Genomic DNA, 19,564 nt, shown 5'->3' with positions numbered 1-19,564 from the left:
ACAGGCAGGACTCTTCCCATCCTAAAGCAAGGAGCATTTTATTGTGGTGTGGGAAATAGCAATTTGTTTTTAATGTCCAACGTTCTTGAAGGCCACCTAGATGAATTTAGATTTCTGTAATATTTCCTGCTAAGACTAAAACAAGAAGATTTTGGACCTAAATCACATCCAGATGACTGTAAGTTTGATATCATGAATTTCCTTTCCAGAATATAAGGGTTTAGGACACACTGAATTGAACTGAGCTGGTTTTCAGAATCTCCTTTCCTAGTGATTATGACTATTATAGACTTGGCTGTAGGTAGGTGAATGAGCTAGAATGATATCAGAGGTCATTTCCAGGTTGATGGCTTCTTTACCTTCTTTTTGATTCATACAGGGCACTATTCGTGGTTATAATGTAAGGGATATGGTAGGGAGGATAGAGGGAGAATAGGCAGAAAAAAATACATATTGAAGCCTATGGATTATGTTTATGACACTTAACTTCAACTGTAAATCTACTCAAGTATTGTTTCTATAATAATGATACTTACCCTTTAATAAGAAATTTATTTGATCCACCCAGTCTCTGGCTTCAGCAGGATTAGTAGCTGTAAACTAGAGAAAAAATAGTGAATTAATTTATCAACTTCACTAAAATTTCCATGACTCCTACAGGAATGTTCAAGGGAGAGAACTTATGAGTCAAGTTTCCGAGTCACACTGAAAGCACAAGATTCTCTGCCTGCTTACTATTAAAAAAAAAAAAAGACCAAAACACTGAAAGTGACTTTTCCCTTCAGCGATTTTGCATACCCAATGTTGATAGCTATTTGAGTCCAGAATTCATGTCCATGTGCATTCATTCAATTATCCATTCATTCATCAGGAATTTATTTGATGAAACTTTACAGAAAAAAAAAAAAAAGCAAACCCAAATTCCTGACTTCAAAGAATAATGCATCAGTATGGAGGCAACATACACACCTGAGATGGGAACGCTATAAAATAGGTACATTTGACAACAACTGAATGTTGAGAGGAGAGGGAGCACTTATTGTTGCCTAGAGTAAGCCAGGGAGGCTTGTTGAAGTAATACTGTTCTGGCTGGATTTTAAAAAGAGTTGGTGGAAACTGGACAGTTTAGGTGGGAGAACCATGTGCAGAAGATCAGGAATGAGACTGTCATGTATGGGGAAGGTAGGCAGATCAGCTGGTCTGGAGAACAACAACCAGTGAAGCTAGAGAGTTGGAGGTTAGAAAAGAGTTGATGAAACTAGGAGTTCAGACCTAAAATGAAGCAATAGGAAGCCATTGTAAATTCTAGCAAAGGAGTGGGAGTTTCAGTGCTGTGAATAGGAGCGATTGGAATAGGGAGAAATTGGAGACAGAAGACCAACTAGAAGGCTATTTAACTAGTCCTCTGGGTAAAGTGATAAGGACTTAACTATTGTGATAGCTGTGGGAATAAATAAGAAGGGAAAGATCCAAAGGATATTGTAGAGGAAGAATCCACAGACCATGATAATGACTTGGATTCAATGGGCCAAAGAAAAGAAGAGGTAAACAAACTCTACATTCTGAATCACAAAACAGGCCAGTCAGGCATCAACCCTTGGTAATTTATTTTTATTTTAAATGAATCAACTGGAAATGACTGTTCCTGAAAAACATTTATATTATAGGGCAAGATAAAGATATATGCTGTATAAGAAACCTATATTCCTGCTTAATACTTATTAATAGACATTGTCATTCTTGATTTCTTAAAAACACATTTCTATAAAAAATGTTTAGGAAAATGGATTGAGACTTGTCATATAAATTGTTATCTGGATAAGGCACCATCCGAACTGAATAAAAAAATCACTTAGGAACATCCTCAGTGCATACATCAGTATTGTATAGCTATCTAAAGGACTCTATAGAAAAGTTTAGTTTAAATAAAAAAAATTGAAATGATATAATGAAGACCTAGGTCATTTAACAAAATAAGGGTTATGATATTGTAGAAACAGAAAAGGATGAATGTTGAGAAAAAGTTGGAGTCAAAAAGTTACTTAAGTGGTTAATATTACCCTTAGAATGGTTTTTCCCTTTTTCAAAAGTTAGCTAAAGTTTTTCTAAACTGTTTTAGTAAAATTGTGATAATATAAAAATTACTAACAAGCAGGAAACAATATGTATACACACAAATACATTTTTGTTGAAAATCACTATATTACCATCATCAGAAATTTGTTATTGCTTTAATTAATTTTGTAATAGATAAGAAATGCATTACATATTACATATTATATTATACTATATTATACTATAATATTATATCAAAATGTATTGAAATGAACTCAGTGAAGACTAAGTCTTTCTTACCCCTACCTAGATCTATTCCCTCAGTTATCACTGCTACTACTAGTAATCATTGTCACCAATATCTTAGAAATCTTTCCAGAGATATGCAATGCATCTACACGTAGGAAGATTATTTTGGATAGCAAGATGAATATGGAAAAATAAATTATTTTTCACTCGACAGTCAGATTTTTCTTTTTCTGGATTTCATGGAAGGAAGTGAAGATAATCAGTTGAAAAATAAAGAGAATGGGAATTAAAGTCATGAAGTGAGAGGCTGTGAATGAGGAATTAGATTGTGTGCTGCAGTAGACAAGACTCTGCCAAGCAAAGAGACAGAAGCCAAGCAAAGGCAGTATCTAGGATGAGAGAGGCAACAGAGAGGAAAAAGGAGGGCATGACAGCAAAGGTGAGGACATGTCAAGAAAGAAGGTCTTGGTAGGAAATGAGAAGGGAACAAAGAAAGGCTGGAACCCAGCATAGTACCCACGGCTCACATGCAACAGTGATGAGGCTCACCATCGCCTCAGTTCATCCTACCTCATAGCTGCGCCTATCCTGGGAGGTCAGTTCAAAGCAGGATTCTTTCTTGGAATCTTTTCGCAGGTAGGGGGCCATCCGTATACTGTAGCCCTTAATGAGAAAGGTCCCTTTGGGCTGCTTGCCTGCAAGACAGGAAAGCTCCCTGTATCCCTAGAGAGATGCAACTGCCAAGGGAAGGCATCTTCTCTGGTATGTAAAATAAAAGCACAGAAACAGCTGTTACATCCCTGAGGAACCACACTAGTCAAGGAAAGGTTATTAGGGAAGCTTACGAAGAGGCTACTGCGACAGAGAGGCAGATATCACTGCCAAGCTAGGGAAATGCAACATGAAAGGTTATGTGCCAAAAGAGTACAACAGAGACAGAGAATTTATTAGAATGTTAAGAGATCTATAATAACAGAGAGAAGGAATTATTACAGCAGGGAGAATGCAGCTGTAAATGTGAGGCTCTTGAAGGCTATTACAGAACCGAAACATTATTATCAGAGCTCACATTTGAGGGGAGGGACAGCAGCACAGGGGGCATTATAAGTTCGAGGATCTCCTCCTATGCCCTGTGTAGTTTGGGTTAGACTGCTCTCCCCCGCCTGCTGCTCAGGTGGGAATTTACGCTGGCAGGAGAATAATTAAAACTCAGTATTTTATCCTCCTTCCAAGAGGTCAAATTGGGAAGTAGCAGAGCACTGCTGAATATCGTCAGATGATGAGGAAGGAGATACAAGGCAAAGGATCCTAGTGAAGGAAAGGAGAGAGCACTCTGTCTGTCATTCCTTTTAAAATACACACACACACACACACACACACACACACACACACACACACACACCAGAAACAGGAAAAGAGGAGATGGTTCCCAAGCATTCTGTGTCCTCATGGTGTGGTTCAGGCAGAACACACAGAAGACAGGTACCACAGTACCTGTCTGAGTCATGCTTTCTGTCCTGTATCATGTGGAATGAATTGTGTAATAAGCGATTTTTAATGATGATGATGATGAGAAGGATGGCAGTGGGATGACAATATTAAAAGGAAAGAAAAAGACTGTCCTCACGTGGTTGCGCTAAAAGAAATATACAAACACTCTATACTTACTAAGAAAATGTCTTGGGTCCAATAAGAAGTAACTGGCGAGAAGGGAGCCATGCAACAGTGCTTTTTGACACCAGAATCTTTTTTGTTAAAGTATCTCTCCTTGTTCTAACCGGCCACTAAAATGTTTTGTTGTTTCTTTGGTCACTGGATTTTATTTCACCCTGACAGCAAAATGGCCAATAAACATCTCCTAGTCTCTCGCTCTTCTTCCCCCTCTCTCACCTTGAGTGTAAAGGATTCTGAGTGAACAAACATGATACCTGGTTTTATATCCAGATGTGCCAACCACTTATTTAAATGCAAGGGAAATGATGAACATTTTTACAAAGACATAAATGTTATATTAGTCTGAAGGTTTACAATAAGAAAATAACACCTCGCTGGCTGGTATGCCTAGAATTCAGGGGAGAAATTGTGGTGGCTGGATTTGAGCGCACTGGTAGTTGGGCAGTTTTTGAGTTATGCTGCTATCATTTCCAAGTAGGGCTTCACACTTTACCCCTAGATGGGAAAGGCTCTGAGGAATCCAAGATGGTGAACCCAAGATGAAGGTCAGTGATACCTGCTGTAAGGCAGAGAGGCAGGGTGAGGTAAGTGCCTCATCGCCTGAGGGCAAATCTTAAGGATTCCAAGTCACTTAGCAAAGCTGCAGTTCTTTCTGCTGCCTTAGTGCCAAAGGTGCAGGAAGTCCAAAGGCAACTGAGTAGATATCTGATTATTAGATAACTGACTGGATATCTAGGCTTTGGGAAAGGAGTAACCATGGGAAAGAAAGAAGAGAGGAGAAATAGAAAATGATCGGAGGAAAAGAAAGGATTTACTCTGGGTCATTGGCCTCTACCAAGGCAGTAGAGCCCAAGGAAAGCCCCCACAAGAACTGATGTTTTATTTTACTTTATCTTCCCCTTGCTTCATAGAATTACTCTTGGGGCAGTCTGTCTCTGTAGGAGGGTATCCCCTACAAGAATGTTTGCATTCACCTACAATGATAATTTTTAGCTTGCATATATTTGTAGCTGCCTCCAATTTGCGCTTATATCTTCTATTCCTTCTCACAAACTAAGCAACTGTGTTAAGCATAGGTGGGAGTTCTTCTAGGGGTAGCTCATGAGTGTTGTGCGTGACCGAGTCAGTGGTAGCTGAGTAGGAAGCTGCCTCTGGCCTGAATCAACACTTTGCAGCTGCCACCATCTGGCTGAAGGGTGTCTCACGGGCACAGCAACCATTTGGGTCAACACTCCATGGCTCTAGGAACGTCCACTGGACTACTTCCCAGGAGTCAGTAGAATAAAGAGAGTTTGGACTTAAGGGTTCTAATTCTGGGCCATTGATAAGCTGTTTAAATCTTTCTCAGAGTTTTTTGGTTTTTTTTCTTCTCAATTTTTAAGTATATTACTAACGCCTATAAAGAGTTTGAGGTTCTTTTTTTTTTTTTTAACATGTTAATATTATTAGTTATAATAAAAGATAAAACCCTTTGATATGTTCATCACAATATCCTACTGTTTAAGAGGAAATAAATTCTAAATTGACATCTGAGCTTTTGGTGATAGACAAAGTATTATTTCCCCAAGCCTAGTTCTTTCCCAATCAGGTCCTTTTATGGGTGTTAGTTAAGGATTGCTATCTTGAGATCTAAGTGCTTGAGAATTTACGAAGTGTTTGCATCCAGGAGTGAGATGCTGCTGTGCAAATGAAGAACACTTACTTTTCTCATTAGCATAGTAGTAGAAGAGGCCTCTGCTGACAACACACCATCGCTTCTGCCACTCTGATCCAAAGAAACTATGATCTAAATGGAACAGCAGTAAGGGACATAAATTCAGGTAACTACAATCGCTGAAGAGTCTGTAAAATCCAACAATACACAGTCCAGTGCGTTATTGTTTTATTTCCCAGGTTAATGGACTGTAAAACCCTCCCTTCACTCCCACAGGTTATCCCATATTGACTCAGGGTCCAGAGGACTCACTCAGTTAAAGGTCCAAGTTCTAAACACGGTTTATCTGCTCTGAACCCTCACAGCTGTCTATCTTCTTTTATATCTTCCAGGTTCTAATCTCATCCTGTATTTTTCAAATTCTCCATGATATCTTTATGTGTTGCTTTTCAGCAAACCAAAATGATGCTCCAGGCCATGGGCAAGAGAAAGGCTTTCTTTGTACTGAGCCAATTTGCCTGTAGAGAGTTCAGTTTGGGACTTTGGCCCTAGTGGTATCTATTCTAATCAAATGAGTGACAGGTTAAGATTTGGGCACCTTTGAAACTGGAAAGTGGCTGCTTCACATATGACATAGAAATTGTACTCTTGACAACATAGTTTCAATCTTCATGGGAGTATACTGGGAGATGACAAGAACAAGAATATCATCCATCTATCCATCCATCCATCCATCCATCCATCCATCCATCCACCCATCCATCCACCCATCCATCCAGCCAAAGTATTTATTAAGCATTTGTTGTGTACCAGGTGAGCAAGGCAGAACCAGTCCTATTCTGATAAAGCTCACAATCTGCTGAAGATTTGGGACCATCTCTCCTTAGCCTACACACAAATGTAAGTCTTCTTTTCTTTTCTTGCCTTCCTTTTGACTTCCACTTACCTAGACACATAGGGTATAGAGGAGGCACCTGCTACGTTAGCCCTCTTTTTCTTCATTTCCCTTCCCTTCCTGGAATGTTCTGAGATCAATACCTTTACTTTTCTTCTCCAAGTATCCTTGTTTGATGATGTTATCAAGCTCTTGAGCTCCTCTTGTGATGTCTTCTATTCCTAAAAGGAACAAAAGCAAAATGCTTTGTTGAAACCTGACAGAATTTTCATTTAGGCTACTTTTGATAACTTGCATTAATGAAGGGGTACAGAAGGGCAACTGCTTGAACATAGCACAAAATAAAACAATTTCTAGATGATTGGGGGAAAAAGTAAATTTTCTTTCTTCCTAATTATATCTAATGCTGAAATTGCTTTAAATTATCTAAACATATATTAGTTTGTGCAAGGGGAGGTAGCCTAAATATGTACTGATTGGCAAGAAAAGGACTCTAGAGAATTAAAAATTTGCTGTGGATATAAGCTCCAAATTAGATAATCCACATTGAGATAATCAAAAGTCAAATTAATAGCTACCAGCACAGACAAGCTTTAACGAATGATAGAGTTCACCACGAACATAGCTACTTCAGAGAAAGCAATAAACACACACTTTTTTTTAAACAAACAGAAAGCCACCTTAGTGAACATAAATTTTATTAAGGTCACACAAAGAAGGGCTATGCAAGCTGAACTTGGCAATAACTGCCAAATCTTGGTTTTGTCAAAGAATGGGAAAGAGTCTAAGAATGGTAGAAGCCTTTACAAAGAGAAGATCCTGGAACTGGCCCTGGTCTTTAATTGCATGGTGCTAACGTTCTCGGCTTTCAGTTAGCCTTCTTAGGTAGAAATTTATTGAGAAGTCAACATCCTACTCCATCTTCCATCACTGGAGTTTATACTTATTTTAAAGAAGGGAGGGGCAAAGGACAGAAACAAACAGGAAGGAATTTACTCCTTAAAAAAGAAAATGAGGGGCAGCCGGGTGGCTCAGTTGGTTGGAGTGCGAGCTCTGAACAACAGGGTTGCTGGTTTGATTCCCACATGGGCCAGTGAGGGGTGCCCTCCACGACCAGATTGAAGGACAATGACTTGGAGCTGATGGGCCCTGGAGAAACACACTGTTCCCCAATATTCCCCATTAAAAAAAAAAAAAGAAAGAAAATGAAACAACAACACAAAAGCTTTTTTAAAAATATAACTCTGTATTTCTTAATTAGGAGAAATGAAGGGAGCGGGCTAGCATAATCCTGATATTTATTCTTTTTAGTCCTCAAACCCAAATTTCTTTTGGTTTGCCTTAAAAAATGTAGAAAGCAAACAAAATACAAACCAAAATAAGGCACACCCTATATAATACCTTGAGACTTTTGGGTAGAATAAATTTTTTTCAATTACACCATTTTTAAAAAAAAAATTTTATTGGGGAAGTGGAACAGGACTTAATTGGGGAGCAGTGTGTACTTCCAGGACTTTTTTCCAAGTCAAGTTGTTGCCCTTTCAGTCTTAGTTGTGGAGGGCGCAGCTCAGCTCCAGGTCCAGTTGCCGTTGCTAGTTGCAGGGGGCGCAGCCCACCATCCCTTGAGGGACTAGAGGAGTTAAACTGGCAACCTTGTGGTTGAGAGCCCACTGGCCCATGTGGGAATTGAACCGGCAGCCTTCGGAGTTAGGAGCATGGAGCTCTAACCGCCTGAACCACCAGGCCGACCCCTACACCATTGTTTTTTTAATATCTCCTACAATACTAATTCTTATTCAGTGGTGGCTACTTTGCTCAGTGCTTCACATACTTTTTGTTTAAAAAAACATTTTAAGACATTTTAAAATGCAACTAAAATTACCTTTTGCTTCTAAGCGAACCATTCCAAGCTTAGTTTGTTTATTTATCTATTCATTTATAATATTTTAAAAAACATTTATAATGTAATTGTGTGGGTACTTTACCAAGCTTAGTTTTAAACATGTAGATCAGAAGAGAGACTCTTTTTCTTTTTCAGTGTGTCTGTCTAAGTGCCGATTCCTTATGCTATTTGTCCTTATTGTCAACTTCCTTGTTCATGGACTATTTTCATCTGTGTGTTTCACAGTTAACAAACTGGCTTCTATAAATCCTCCCAGATGTGTCAGTGTGCACGCATGAGATGAACAGCAGCAAAGGAAAGTTTGTTTGTCTAGGATCCTCTCATTTCTCCCATCCCTCTGAAAATTCTAATATCTCTGGAAACGCTCTCCAAGAAAACAGAAATGGATCCTGCTGAGGGTAGGGCGGCTGGGGTGAGGACCAGCACAACTGAGTCGGCCCCTTGAAGCAGAGTCCATCCTCTGTGCAGGGCTATCAAAAATTTGCTCCTGGAGGCCCCAAATGGAAATGAAAGACACAGGGAATGAGAAAAACAGGATCCCCTAAGCTTGGAGTTTCCATTTCTCTCTCTCACTCGTTTTTCCTTTTTCCTTTTTTAAGGTCTTGTTAAACTTAAGAGACACAGCTACTTGTTAAAGATGCCCAGAGTCTGAATCATAAAAGACATGTTAAATGTTCTATTAGAATTCAAACTTCCTTTTTTAATGCAAATCTAAATGCCATTTTATGGAACATCTATAATTATGAAAATGGGAAGACATTGCCTCGTGTGCGGGGAGAGTCTGTGAGTATGAATATTACATTAATGTGCCCACACCAGCTCACTGATCCTGCTGGCAGGAGCATAAAAAATGCTTGAGTGAAACTTTTATTTAGATGTTAAGACTCCAGGCCCCAGCGGGGTGACAGCGACAGTCCCTGTGCGTTGCTATCAGAGAGAGAGCTTGAATTGAATTACCCAGGGGGGAAGGAAGTAGTGATGAGCACTGCTTCGCTTATTTAATTTCATTTACTTTCAGTACATTATCAGCAGGAGTCTTTTCTTTCCCCACCAACCGAAACCCAAGAATGCCACCACCAAGAAAACAAAGACATAATGCAGCAGAGATGCTTGAACTTCAAGTCACTAATTCCAGGAGACTAGAGACACCTCCACCATCACCTTCTCTCCCTAAAGTCACATGTGGTTTTCTAAAATTGGGCACTGAACACGTTCCTCAATTTTCTTTCTTGGTCATTTACCAACAAGATTCTGAAGAGTAATAGAGCTGGAAATACGGTATTTTATATGCTGTGTTATCATAAGATGTGTTATGTTTCTTTCTTGTTAGAAGGAATCTGTATTGATAAACTCTCTTGCCCGGTTTCTCTTGTGGGCACTGGCGGAAAAAATGGGATTATAGGTGAAGTTTGGAATGGTTATGGAAAAAAATGAGGAAATCAAATCAATCTTTATTCTGTTGGCTTTTGTGTGTAAGGTACTGTGTGGTAAGGACAATAACAGAATTGTTCCCAACGTAAAGTTGACTCTGAGCTCAATCTCATCAGCTCCATGATCCATCTGATGAATCTAGACAACCAAGATGGGAAGCCACCATGGCATTAAGCTATCTCCTCTTTCTGTGTCTGCTCAGGGGCCTGTTGAACAAGGGCTGGCGTTCCGGTGATGCACACATCAGCCACCGGCCTGGGGTGATGAGGCAGGAGGAGTCTTGGGCGCCTGAATTCACACCTATGTGCAAACGCAGATCTGCAGTGACTAACTCATAATAGAAATTATGTAAATGTTTCGCAGGATGATCATAAAAATAGGAAGAAGCCATGCACAATTGCTATTTTTAGGCAAAACCATTTGTATTTAAGTATACAATTTTTTTAAAAATGGAGGCTTTTTTTGTCCATTACCTGAAAAAAGATATCACCGCCTTAATGAAAAAATAGAAATTATTTAGGTTTATTGGGAACACATGGCTCTCTTGGATAAACCTAAGGGTGTTTCACATTATATCAACACAAAACAGAATTACATCAGTGTCATATCTCTCTCTACCACTACACTAAGTCAGTCTCTCAGAATAGCCTATACAAAGAAAAGATTCGCTTAGCTGAAGGATGTGGGGCCATAAAGATAAGATCAACAGAGAAGTGTGTTACTCAGAAGTGATGGCCACCCAACTTTCATGGCAGATGAAGATAAAAGAAATTCTCAGACATCCTTCTCTCCTCATCCAGATTCCTTTAAACCCTGTGTCCCACCCATGCCCAACTCTGCAATAAAAGACTATAGAGTAGGATTCCATCTCTCAGCGCTAAACATGACTCCTCAGTCGGCTTTACACAGCAACAACAATGGAGACCCTTTGGAGTGTGATACATTTCCATAAAGCAGTCAATAAAAAAGACACGGGAGCTTCTGTGAGTCACGGCCTATTTAATCAGCTGCGTTCTAGCCCACTGAGAAAAGAGAATTGGAGACATTGGTTGGCAACACCGCAGCACAAGGCTAATAGCACAAGAGTCCACACAAGTTCCACTGTGAAAGGCTGCAGCCCCTGCAAAACAAACCAGGTGCCTGCGAATTTTCATTAAAGACAGCTGGCTTGGTCTCTTGCTAACTCAACCTGAAATGAAAGTCAGTAATAAAAACAACAAACAAACAAACAAACAAAAACAAAAACTCAACCATCTTTTGTTTAAGTCTTTTCCCCCCTTAAATTGTGGACTTCTATCAGAGAGAAGTCCTTTTCATTCAAATTCTTTTCAATTGTTCGAGAAAGGGACCAACCCAACTCCACCCCCTACGGCTACTGGGGGGTGAATTTCAGGCAGGGTGAAGTTTACCAGGTTCCTTCATTAAAGTACTTGTGATAAAGGACCCAGGGAGCTGGGTGGATGAGGTTGGAGAACATCTAATATTTGAAGGCTGGGAATGGTCAAGTTACATCTGCAATTTCAGTTCACTCACAAATCGCTGGTGTGTGTGCACTGCAGACAAATGACAAATACACACTTCACAATGTTTCAAAGGTACAGAAATGGGGAGAGGCTACTGCAGGGTGGTGGGTGGATAGTATTCTCCTGTCTGGTGGTTGTTGATGCCAAAGCTGTTCATTAAACCCTTTCCCTTGTGTTTGATTTCTGTGGCCTTCTTTCATAGTTCATTACTGGTTTTCCTCAGCTCCTTGCATTTCTGGATTATATTTTGCTTTTCTTTCCAGTTTTTGGGAACCAGTCGATAAATGACAGTTGGTTTGAGGTATCTGGCAAGCCAGTGTTCATTTTCTGAACAGGGAAGTTCGTTTCAATGACTCTTCCTCTATTAGTCCCTTGGGACAGGCTTATATAATTCTTTAACTTCCATGTTTCCATTCGCTATCCACCTGAGTTTACACTTATTCCTCACACTTTTCTTTCATTTTGCTTCACTTATTAAGGAATTTAGACCAACACATGTAAGGTGAAAAATTCTGGATCATTAAATAAACTTTTAAAGGATCCAAAAAAATTCAAAGATACAGAAATCACTCAGATAGTTTAATTTCATGGAGGAATAAATCGAATAGCAGATGAAAAGAAGGGAGTGAACACAATGTACTTAAATAAGTTCTTCGGGCCGGCCCGGTGGCTCAGGCGGTTAGAGCTCCGTGCTCCTAACTCTGAAGGCTGCTGGTTCGATTCCCACATGGGCCAGTGGGCTCTCAACCACAAGGTTGCCAGTTCAATTCATCGACTCCCGCAAGGGATGGTGGGCAGTGCCCCCTGCTACTAAGATTGAACACGGCACCTTGAGCTGAGCTGCTGCTGAGCTCCCGGATGGCTCAGTTGGTTGGAATGCGTCCTCTCAACCACAAGGTTGCCGGTTCAACTCCCACAAGGGATGGTGGGCTGTGCCCCCTGCAACTAGCAATGGCAACTGGACCTGGAGCTGAGCTGCGCCCACCACAGCTAAGACTGAAAGGACAACAACTTGAAGCTGAATGGCACCCTCCACAACTAAGATTGAAAGGACAACAACTTGACTTGGAAAAAAAGTCCTGGAAGTACACACTGTTCCCCAATATAGTTCTGTTCCCCTTCCCCCAATAATAAAAAAAATAAGTTCTTCAACAAGCTGTGGTAGGAAACAAAACAAGGTCAGTTAGAGCTAGACTGAAGGGCATCAGAAAATGGTAGAAATAACACATTTGTAGTTGGCAAACCAACACAGGAGACAATATTGGGGAGACCGTGATGGACTCTTTTACCCTTCTGATTTTTTTAAGATCTTAAAAAGAAATCTGTTAATCCCGATAACAGACCAAATAGTGTAAAAAAATTTTGTGGACGAAATCTTGTTATACTGAGGATAAAGAAAATTCATGATAGATTCTAGGCCAGTAGTACTAAGAGAAAAACAAACAGATAATTAATGAATAAGATAATTAAAACTAATATGTTCTAATAAAATGGCAAGAGGTAAAGAACAAGTTTTTAACACATTTTATCAAGTATTGTTACATCTTAACAGCTCTACTTTAAAGACCAAGAACTGAGGCTTAGTGAAATTATGGGACTTGCTGAAGGTTGCTCAGCTGGAAAAGCCCATGCACCTTCCACCACCCTGAGCTTCATTTGAGAAAACACACTCAGAAGTGGCTGACTAAAGATAGGGTCTTCCCACTTCACTATCCCACAAAAGAGACCCCACTTAAATATGGAAAAAGAAACAGACATGATGTGTGGTTATTCTAATACTTGATGCCAGAAATTACTTTAAAATCTTGTATTTCTTATTTACCTTTTAATGCTCTGGCTGACTAATCTATGGAATTTCTTTCTAGAGCAGGTCGGTGTGAAATCCGAGAGGTCAATAGATATACAGAGCAAAATGAAAGAAAGTATGGGACTGCAATAAAAGGATACACAGAGTAAAGGAAATACAAAAGGAAGCAACCTGGAGCTCTCAAAAAATGCTGCTTGGTCACCAAGGTTTGTAAGACCTCATCCAACACAAGAGTGGTATCTAGAGAAATGAAGCCCAGTCCAGGAGAGGGTTCATGCAGGAATCTTGGACATGATTTTACTTTTTAAGGAAGAAGACTTGGTTTAAAAAGAAGGAATTGTAAGCCAAATATCCAAGTTGGTTTTCTTCATAAAACATTCCATAACAATGCCAATATTCATACAGAAACCATGAATATATATGGAAGACGAAGAACCTTCTTCATCCTACAAAGAGGCACGACACTAATTGTCTACGAGGCTTGTGGTCTTAAGGGATTCTCCTCTCCCATATCTTCAGTTTCAGTGGGATTTTATTTATAAGAATTGAAAATATTAGAAAAATGCCCTTCTAATTCCAGATATGATAACTTCCACACATTAATTTTAGCATCTAAATAAGTGGTAATAATCAACAGCATCTGCTAGGTGTAAGTAGTTCATCTTCAAGAATGACTCACTCAGTATAATAATCATTGATTCTCAGTCATGATATGACACATTGGTGTCTTTTGATCAGTTGAAGGTGTTGATCTAAAGGGCGGAGTTTGAATAATTCACTTTTAGAATAAGAATGGATTAAAAATTTTTCTTAATGATACCATTCATTTGTATTCTGATATGCTTTCCTAAGGGAAAAACGTCAATTAAAAATAACTTATAGCTTGTATTATTATACTACAGTCTATGATAGTCTAACCATAGTCTAACCACATCTGATATACTATTATTATTGTGGCAATCAAGAACTCCCACCGTGCTTTATTTCCTTGAAAAAACTGTGTTTCTTCAAAACTGTGGGTATCCCATGAAAGTGGGTTGAACATATGAATGTCAGTGAACATGTGTTATGGTGGGAAAAGGCTGAGAATTCATATAATCTCCACACACGTTGTTTAAACCCAGGAAGCCTCTTGAGTCTTCTGATTTATTAATTACACCTATCTGTAACCCAGCACCCTCAGCTTTATTTTTATCCTAGAAATCCATCCTTAAATAAGACCACAAAGATCCAAACCACCTGAAGTCTCTTTAGCAGCCAAACCACAGTAAGTGGCAACAGTAAAAGTGAGAATCCTGATGCAAATACCGTGTTTTCCCCAAAAATAAGACCTGGCTGGACAATCAGCTCTAATGTGTCTTTTGTAGCAAAAATTAATATAAGACCTGGTGTTATTTTACTATAATATAAGACCAGGTATAATATAATATAATATAATATAATATAATATAATATAATATAATATAATATAATATAATATAATAATACTGGGTCTTATTTTACTATAAGACCGGGTATAATATAATATAATATAAACTATAATACCAGGTCTTATATTAATTTTTGCTCCAAAAGACACATTAGAGCTGGTTGTCCAGCTAGGTTTTATATTCAGGGAAACATGGTACAGACAGCAATACTTTAAATGGCCTTGTGATTCTGAAAAGGAGGAGGAGAGAATTTGAAATGCCAAATTGTCTTTTTACACACCCTGAAGGATCGCTGTATTCTTCCCGTCTTGAGGTAGCTCACCATTATAAATGTGTCACTTGAGAGTGTATCTTTAAAAATGAATGACAATATATCATTTTCAAATCTATTTAGTACTCCACTAGACCCTGATAAGAACACAGAGAAAAGAAAAACAGAAGAGCCTTGCCTGGGTTTGAAATCACTTTTTAACTGGTCTACCTTCTACTTGTCTAACATAGTGTGGCCAGAAATCATCTTTCTGAAACAGATGTGGTCATGTCACATTCCTGCTTAAATTAATCCTCTAATGGTTCTCCATTACTTATAGGACGAAACTCGAACTCTCTAGCACACAAAAACTTTAAATATTTGGTGGCACCCTACCTCTCGGTTTCATTTTCTCCCAACCCCCATACCTCCCAAAACTCCAGCAACAAGAAGTAACAGACTTTGCCTTCTGGAACGTGTCACATACTTCGCAGGCAGGCCTTTTCTTGTCTGTTTTTCCTGTTTGAAAGTTCCTCTTTCTATCTCCCTTTTCTGAGCAGGGAGTCCTCCTTTAAGACCTCTCTGAATCTTTCTCTGTTTTCCCACGTAGAATTACATGCGAATAACTCCCTCTTCTGTGCTCTGATATCATTTTCTCCTGGGCATTATTACAGGAGTCTCGCCTCCCAGGGATCCTACACCTTTTCCCCAGGACTCTCCATTCTTGCCTCCTTGCTCAGGTTTACATCAGACTGGAATTACTATGTGAGGCTGCTAAAAGACTTGAACAAGGAAATAGAAAAGGGGTTATTTCTGGGCAAAGGAATGTAGCTGTGGGTCTGGGCAGAAGGCAGTAGGGAGGATAGCCTAGAAATAGGAAGGAGGGTAAACACACATCTTGCATTCATAGGAGGAGACATGGCACTATGGAAGAAAGTAAATGAACACAACATCATAGTAACTGTATAGAAATCGGGGGCCAGAGAAGAATACAACACAGCTGTGCACCTAGGGGGTCGGCAGCTGTTTGCACCATACCTGCCTATCCAGGTAAGGAGAGGAAGAAATAGCTTGGGGGAACTGGACCATGTGATCATTGCAGGATGGAACTGTACTTTAAGTAACTGTTGAATTGATGTGGGATTGAGAAGAATCCTCCCCTAAAACACACACACAGTAAACGCTAAGGAGCTTGGTGCTGATTATTTAATTTCTTGATGCCTAAAGAAGAGCTGTCACTGGCAAGTCTGGTCTGTTTCAGAGAGGGCAGTGCAATTCATTATTTGTACATGTTTATCTCCATATCCCCAAAGGCCTGGTACATACAGTAGGTGGCTGATAAATGCTAAACTGAACTGAAACCACTTCTAGCCTAATAGGACTTATGATCTAAGAAGGCAACATGGGAGTGAATATTTGTTAGATAAATTATTTTCAACCAAGCCACAAACAGTAATTTTTGTTCTGTATATTCACTATTTTAATCTTAAGGTTGGTGATGTGAAATTACAAAAGGGAAAGAAAGGAAGCTTTAGCCAAGAGATGGGTGGGGAGTGCAGAAGCGAGGATGAATAACAGTATTGAGAATGAGAGGAAGAGGGGCAAAGAGGATTTGGGGGGGAAATTTAGGAAAAAATACCATGAACTTCAACTAGAGAGAACTAAATTTCTGAGCCTATTTCGTAGTCTCATTGCGACACCAATTCTATTCACCTCAGACCTTATCTATCTTCAGGAAAGCATCAAAGGGTGGGGTGGGGTTCAGAGGAAGCCATAAATGGACAAAGGACTGAGCCAAACTCCAACAACTTAAATGGATCACTGAATACTATTCATAAAATAGCTGTTGATAGCAATTTCTGAGCAACAGACCTTGAGTGGCTGAGAACTTGGCCTCTTCTTATAGTGTTTCCCCACTGTTGTTCTTTTATTTCCCTGAAAAATGATATCTTTCTCTTCGAACTTCCACAGGTACATTCATCTGCATCGTGTATTCAAACCTCCCGTGTGTGAGCATTTACTAGTGTTGACAATGGGCACGTCTACGTGGGGGTTTGTGTACTAGACTCCTGGAGTCTCTATCTTAGTTGCTCTCCAAAGCAAAAGATTTCAAGGAGGAAGAAAATGATAATAATTTAGCCTTCTCCATGTCTCTCTAGTAAAAGACATTTAGATATCATCAGAGCGCTGCATCGAATAAACTTTTAAAGCACACAAAGCAGAAAATAAAAAAAGAAGACTCAGGAACTAATTATCGTGATTCTCTGGGGGTATTTCAGGGTGGGTGATCTAATGAGAACCCTCACACCCCATCAGGAAGAACTTGATGGGAATGCAGTGATCTCAACAATGTGACTTTGACCTGATATGTAGCATCTGTGGACAAAGGGCCACTCCCAAACCAGACCTCACTCTCAGCCAGCAACCTGGGTGTCTCTGTGAGATCAGAGACAGAAAAATGATGGCTGTGCTAAGGGACCTTTAGGGCAAAGATCACCTCCTTTGAAGTTACACATTTGAGATTTCAAATCTTTCTTGATTCTTCTGTTTCATCTGACAAAACTCAGGCAAGTTTGAAGTTAAGTCAAACTTTGCAAGGAAAAGAATTAGAGAGGGGAAAATGAGGGTGACGTTTTTAGATCCGAAAGTTTCCAACCAAATCAAGTCTGTAATTGCAAAATGAAAACACTAAATCTCAATATCTATTTGCACAGCTCATTAACTAAGGGCTCACACTCAGCAAACGGAAAGAAAAAACAAAACAAAACAAAACACCAAAAAAACTTCAGCACCAAATACATTTGGAAAATTACTATGGAGACCATCCTTCCCTAGGATCTGAACTAGGTCCTGTCACATTCTGCTAGGCTGCTATCAGATGCATCTGTCTGTCTGTCTTTATTGCTTATTTAGAAAGTAGCAAGTCGGGATGAGGCAAAGTGTCTTTCGTCAGATGGTGCTGGGGAGACAGAGAACATTTCTTTTCCCCACTGAGCATTAGGAACATTACGGCAGGCACTCGACCTGCTCTCCTACTGGGACAACATGATTTACAACGTGAAAAGGGAAAACCTAAATCACCAAGTAATGAAAACATTATAGTTAATGCATCACAAGTGAGGAATTTATTACCATTAACTCCAATAAACAGTTATAAAACACTCGTCCTTTCCTGTCCATGAACAGGGACATAGACACTGGACTTCATTAAGCTCAACTTTCTTCTCCTCTTCACTAGACCAGTCATGTGTGTGTGAACCAACCACCATTTATTGTTAAGTGGACTGGTTCATTTTCCAGGACTGTAGAAAGCTGAAGGCACATCCATTTTGCTTCACGGTGCTTGGTACAGACGGATGAAATAGCAAAGTTTAGAAGACATGCAGCTCGGGATTCCTATGTAAGTTTATTTAAAAGTTCCTAAAATGTATGTCTGACAAAAGCCGATTAGCTCTTCTGAACTGCCCTTCTCAAAGACAGGTAGATAAGTAATAATGCCTGGCGAGGAGAGTGGCATATGGGATGCCAGTGCATGTCAGGTGTGTTTAGCTGAGTAATTTTTCCCTTGATATTGTTTGGTATAGCACCTTAGAAGCCTGAGACGGAAACCCATTTCCTACCAACATTTTTCTCTGTCACAGGGTCATACCAGTTTATTACCTTAAGGTTGTTCATGAACAAAACAGGCTGCACATATTGGATGGCTAAGGTAGACTGGTTCTGGATTCATTTGTTTTAGAGGGGGAAAAAAACAAAACAAAACTAAAGCGTCTTTTTGGCAAGCCAACTCTAATTGTGGAGTTGCCTGGCTGTTACATAGCAGACAGGAGAGGCAGCATGAAATTCAGGCTTCCCGAACCAAATAGTTACAATAGTAACCATGCTAATAGTAATAATTTACATTTGGATGATACTTGGTTTAGTGTTTGTAAAATGCTTTCCTTGATGGCCCCTCCTTGATCCTGATACAGACAACAAGTCTTCACCAGTCTAGGCTTCAGAAGTTGAAACTGAGGCTCGGAGAGAGGAAGGGACTTTCCCACACAGCTGGAAAAAAGAATCGGGACATAAACTCGGGGTTTTCTTAAAGCTCCAACTCTAGTATGTTTTTGGCTACACGATGCTACACAAACATTTTACAGAATGAATAATGTTATAGTCATAACCATAACGTAACGTCAAGATGAAGAATGTTTTAATTCTAGACTTCCCAGCCCAAATTAAACAGTTCTTAGTAGCGGTACTGCCAGATAGAGCTTGGGAGTTGTCCAGGATGCCAGCCTTGAAGTGGGAGCTGATCTTTGGCATTGCCAGTGAAGAGGCAGGTACCTGGGGGATCTCCTGTCTGAGGGTCACAGGTATGTTTAGCCCCACCCACTGGGCGGAATTGCTGGGCCTCTCCTGGGCCACACTGTGCAGAACATGTGACAGGAAGGACTAGAGAGGCTGTGCTGTGGAGTCAGAGCTGCATAACCTACCTTACAAAGCTAAGATTTCCAGACGCAAGACTACCAGAAAGTTGCGTAATTTAAAAAGGTAGTTAATACTTGTCAAGGAAATTCTTCTAAATAATATTTTATCATTTATTTTAGCATTTCCAGAAGGTACCCTAATGAAGAACTCTTAGATGGAGAGGTTACAGGGCTTGCTAGCGGTGCTGCTGGAGCAAACGACCCTGCCACAAACTTTGCAG

At 39.7% G+C, this 19,564-nt stretch overlaps 1 protein-coding gene across 1 annotated transcript in view; it reads right to left on the bottom strand.

The window, feature by feature from the left end:
• Positions 1–19,564, bottom strand: part of SKAP1 (src kinase associated phosphoprotein 1) — a 269,687-nt gene that overhangs the window by 38,841 nt on the left and 211,282 nt on the right. Inside the window, exons 5-8 of the mRNA XM_019740642.2 lie at positions 6,671–6,748; positions 5,681–5,764; positions 2,875–2,999; positions 537–600 (exon numbers count right to left, since the gene is read on the bottom strand). Of these exons, the coding sequence (XP_019596201.2) occupies positions 537–600; positions 2,875–2,999; positions 5,681–5,764; positions 6,671–6,748 (351 nt within the window). The remainder of the gene's footprint in view (positions 1–536; positions 601–2,874; positions 3,000–5,680; positions 5,765–6,670; positions 6,749–19,564) is intronic.

The sequence above is a fragment of the Rhinolophus sinicus genome, linkage group LG15 (assembly GCF_036562045.2).
Source record: "Rhinolophus sinicus isolate RSC01 linkage group LG15, ASM3656204v1, whole genome shotgun sequence".
NCBI classification, from domain to species: domain Eukaryota; kingdom Metazoa; phylum Chordata; class Mammalia; order Chiroptera; family Rhinolophidae; genus Rhinolophus; species Rhinolophus sinicus.
The sequence above is the reverse complement of the archived record's forward strand: the minus strand, read 5'-3'. Positions and strand labels throughout refer to the sequence as shown.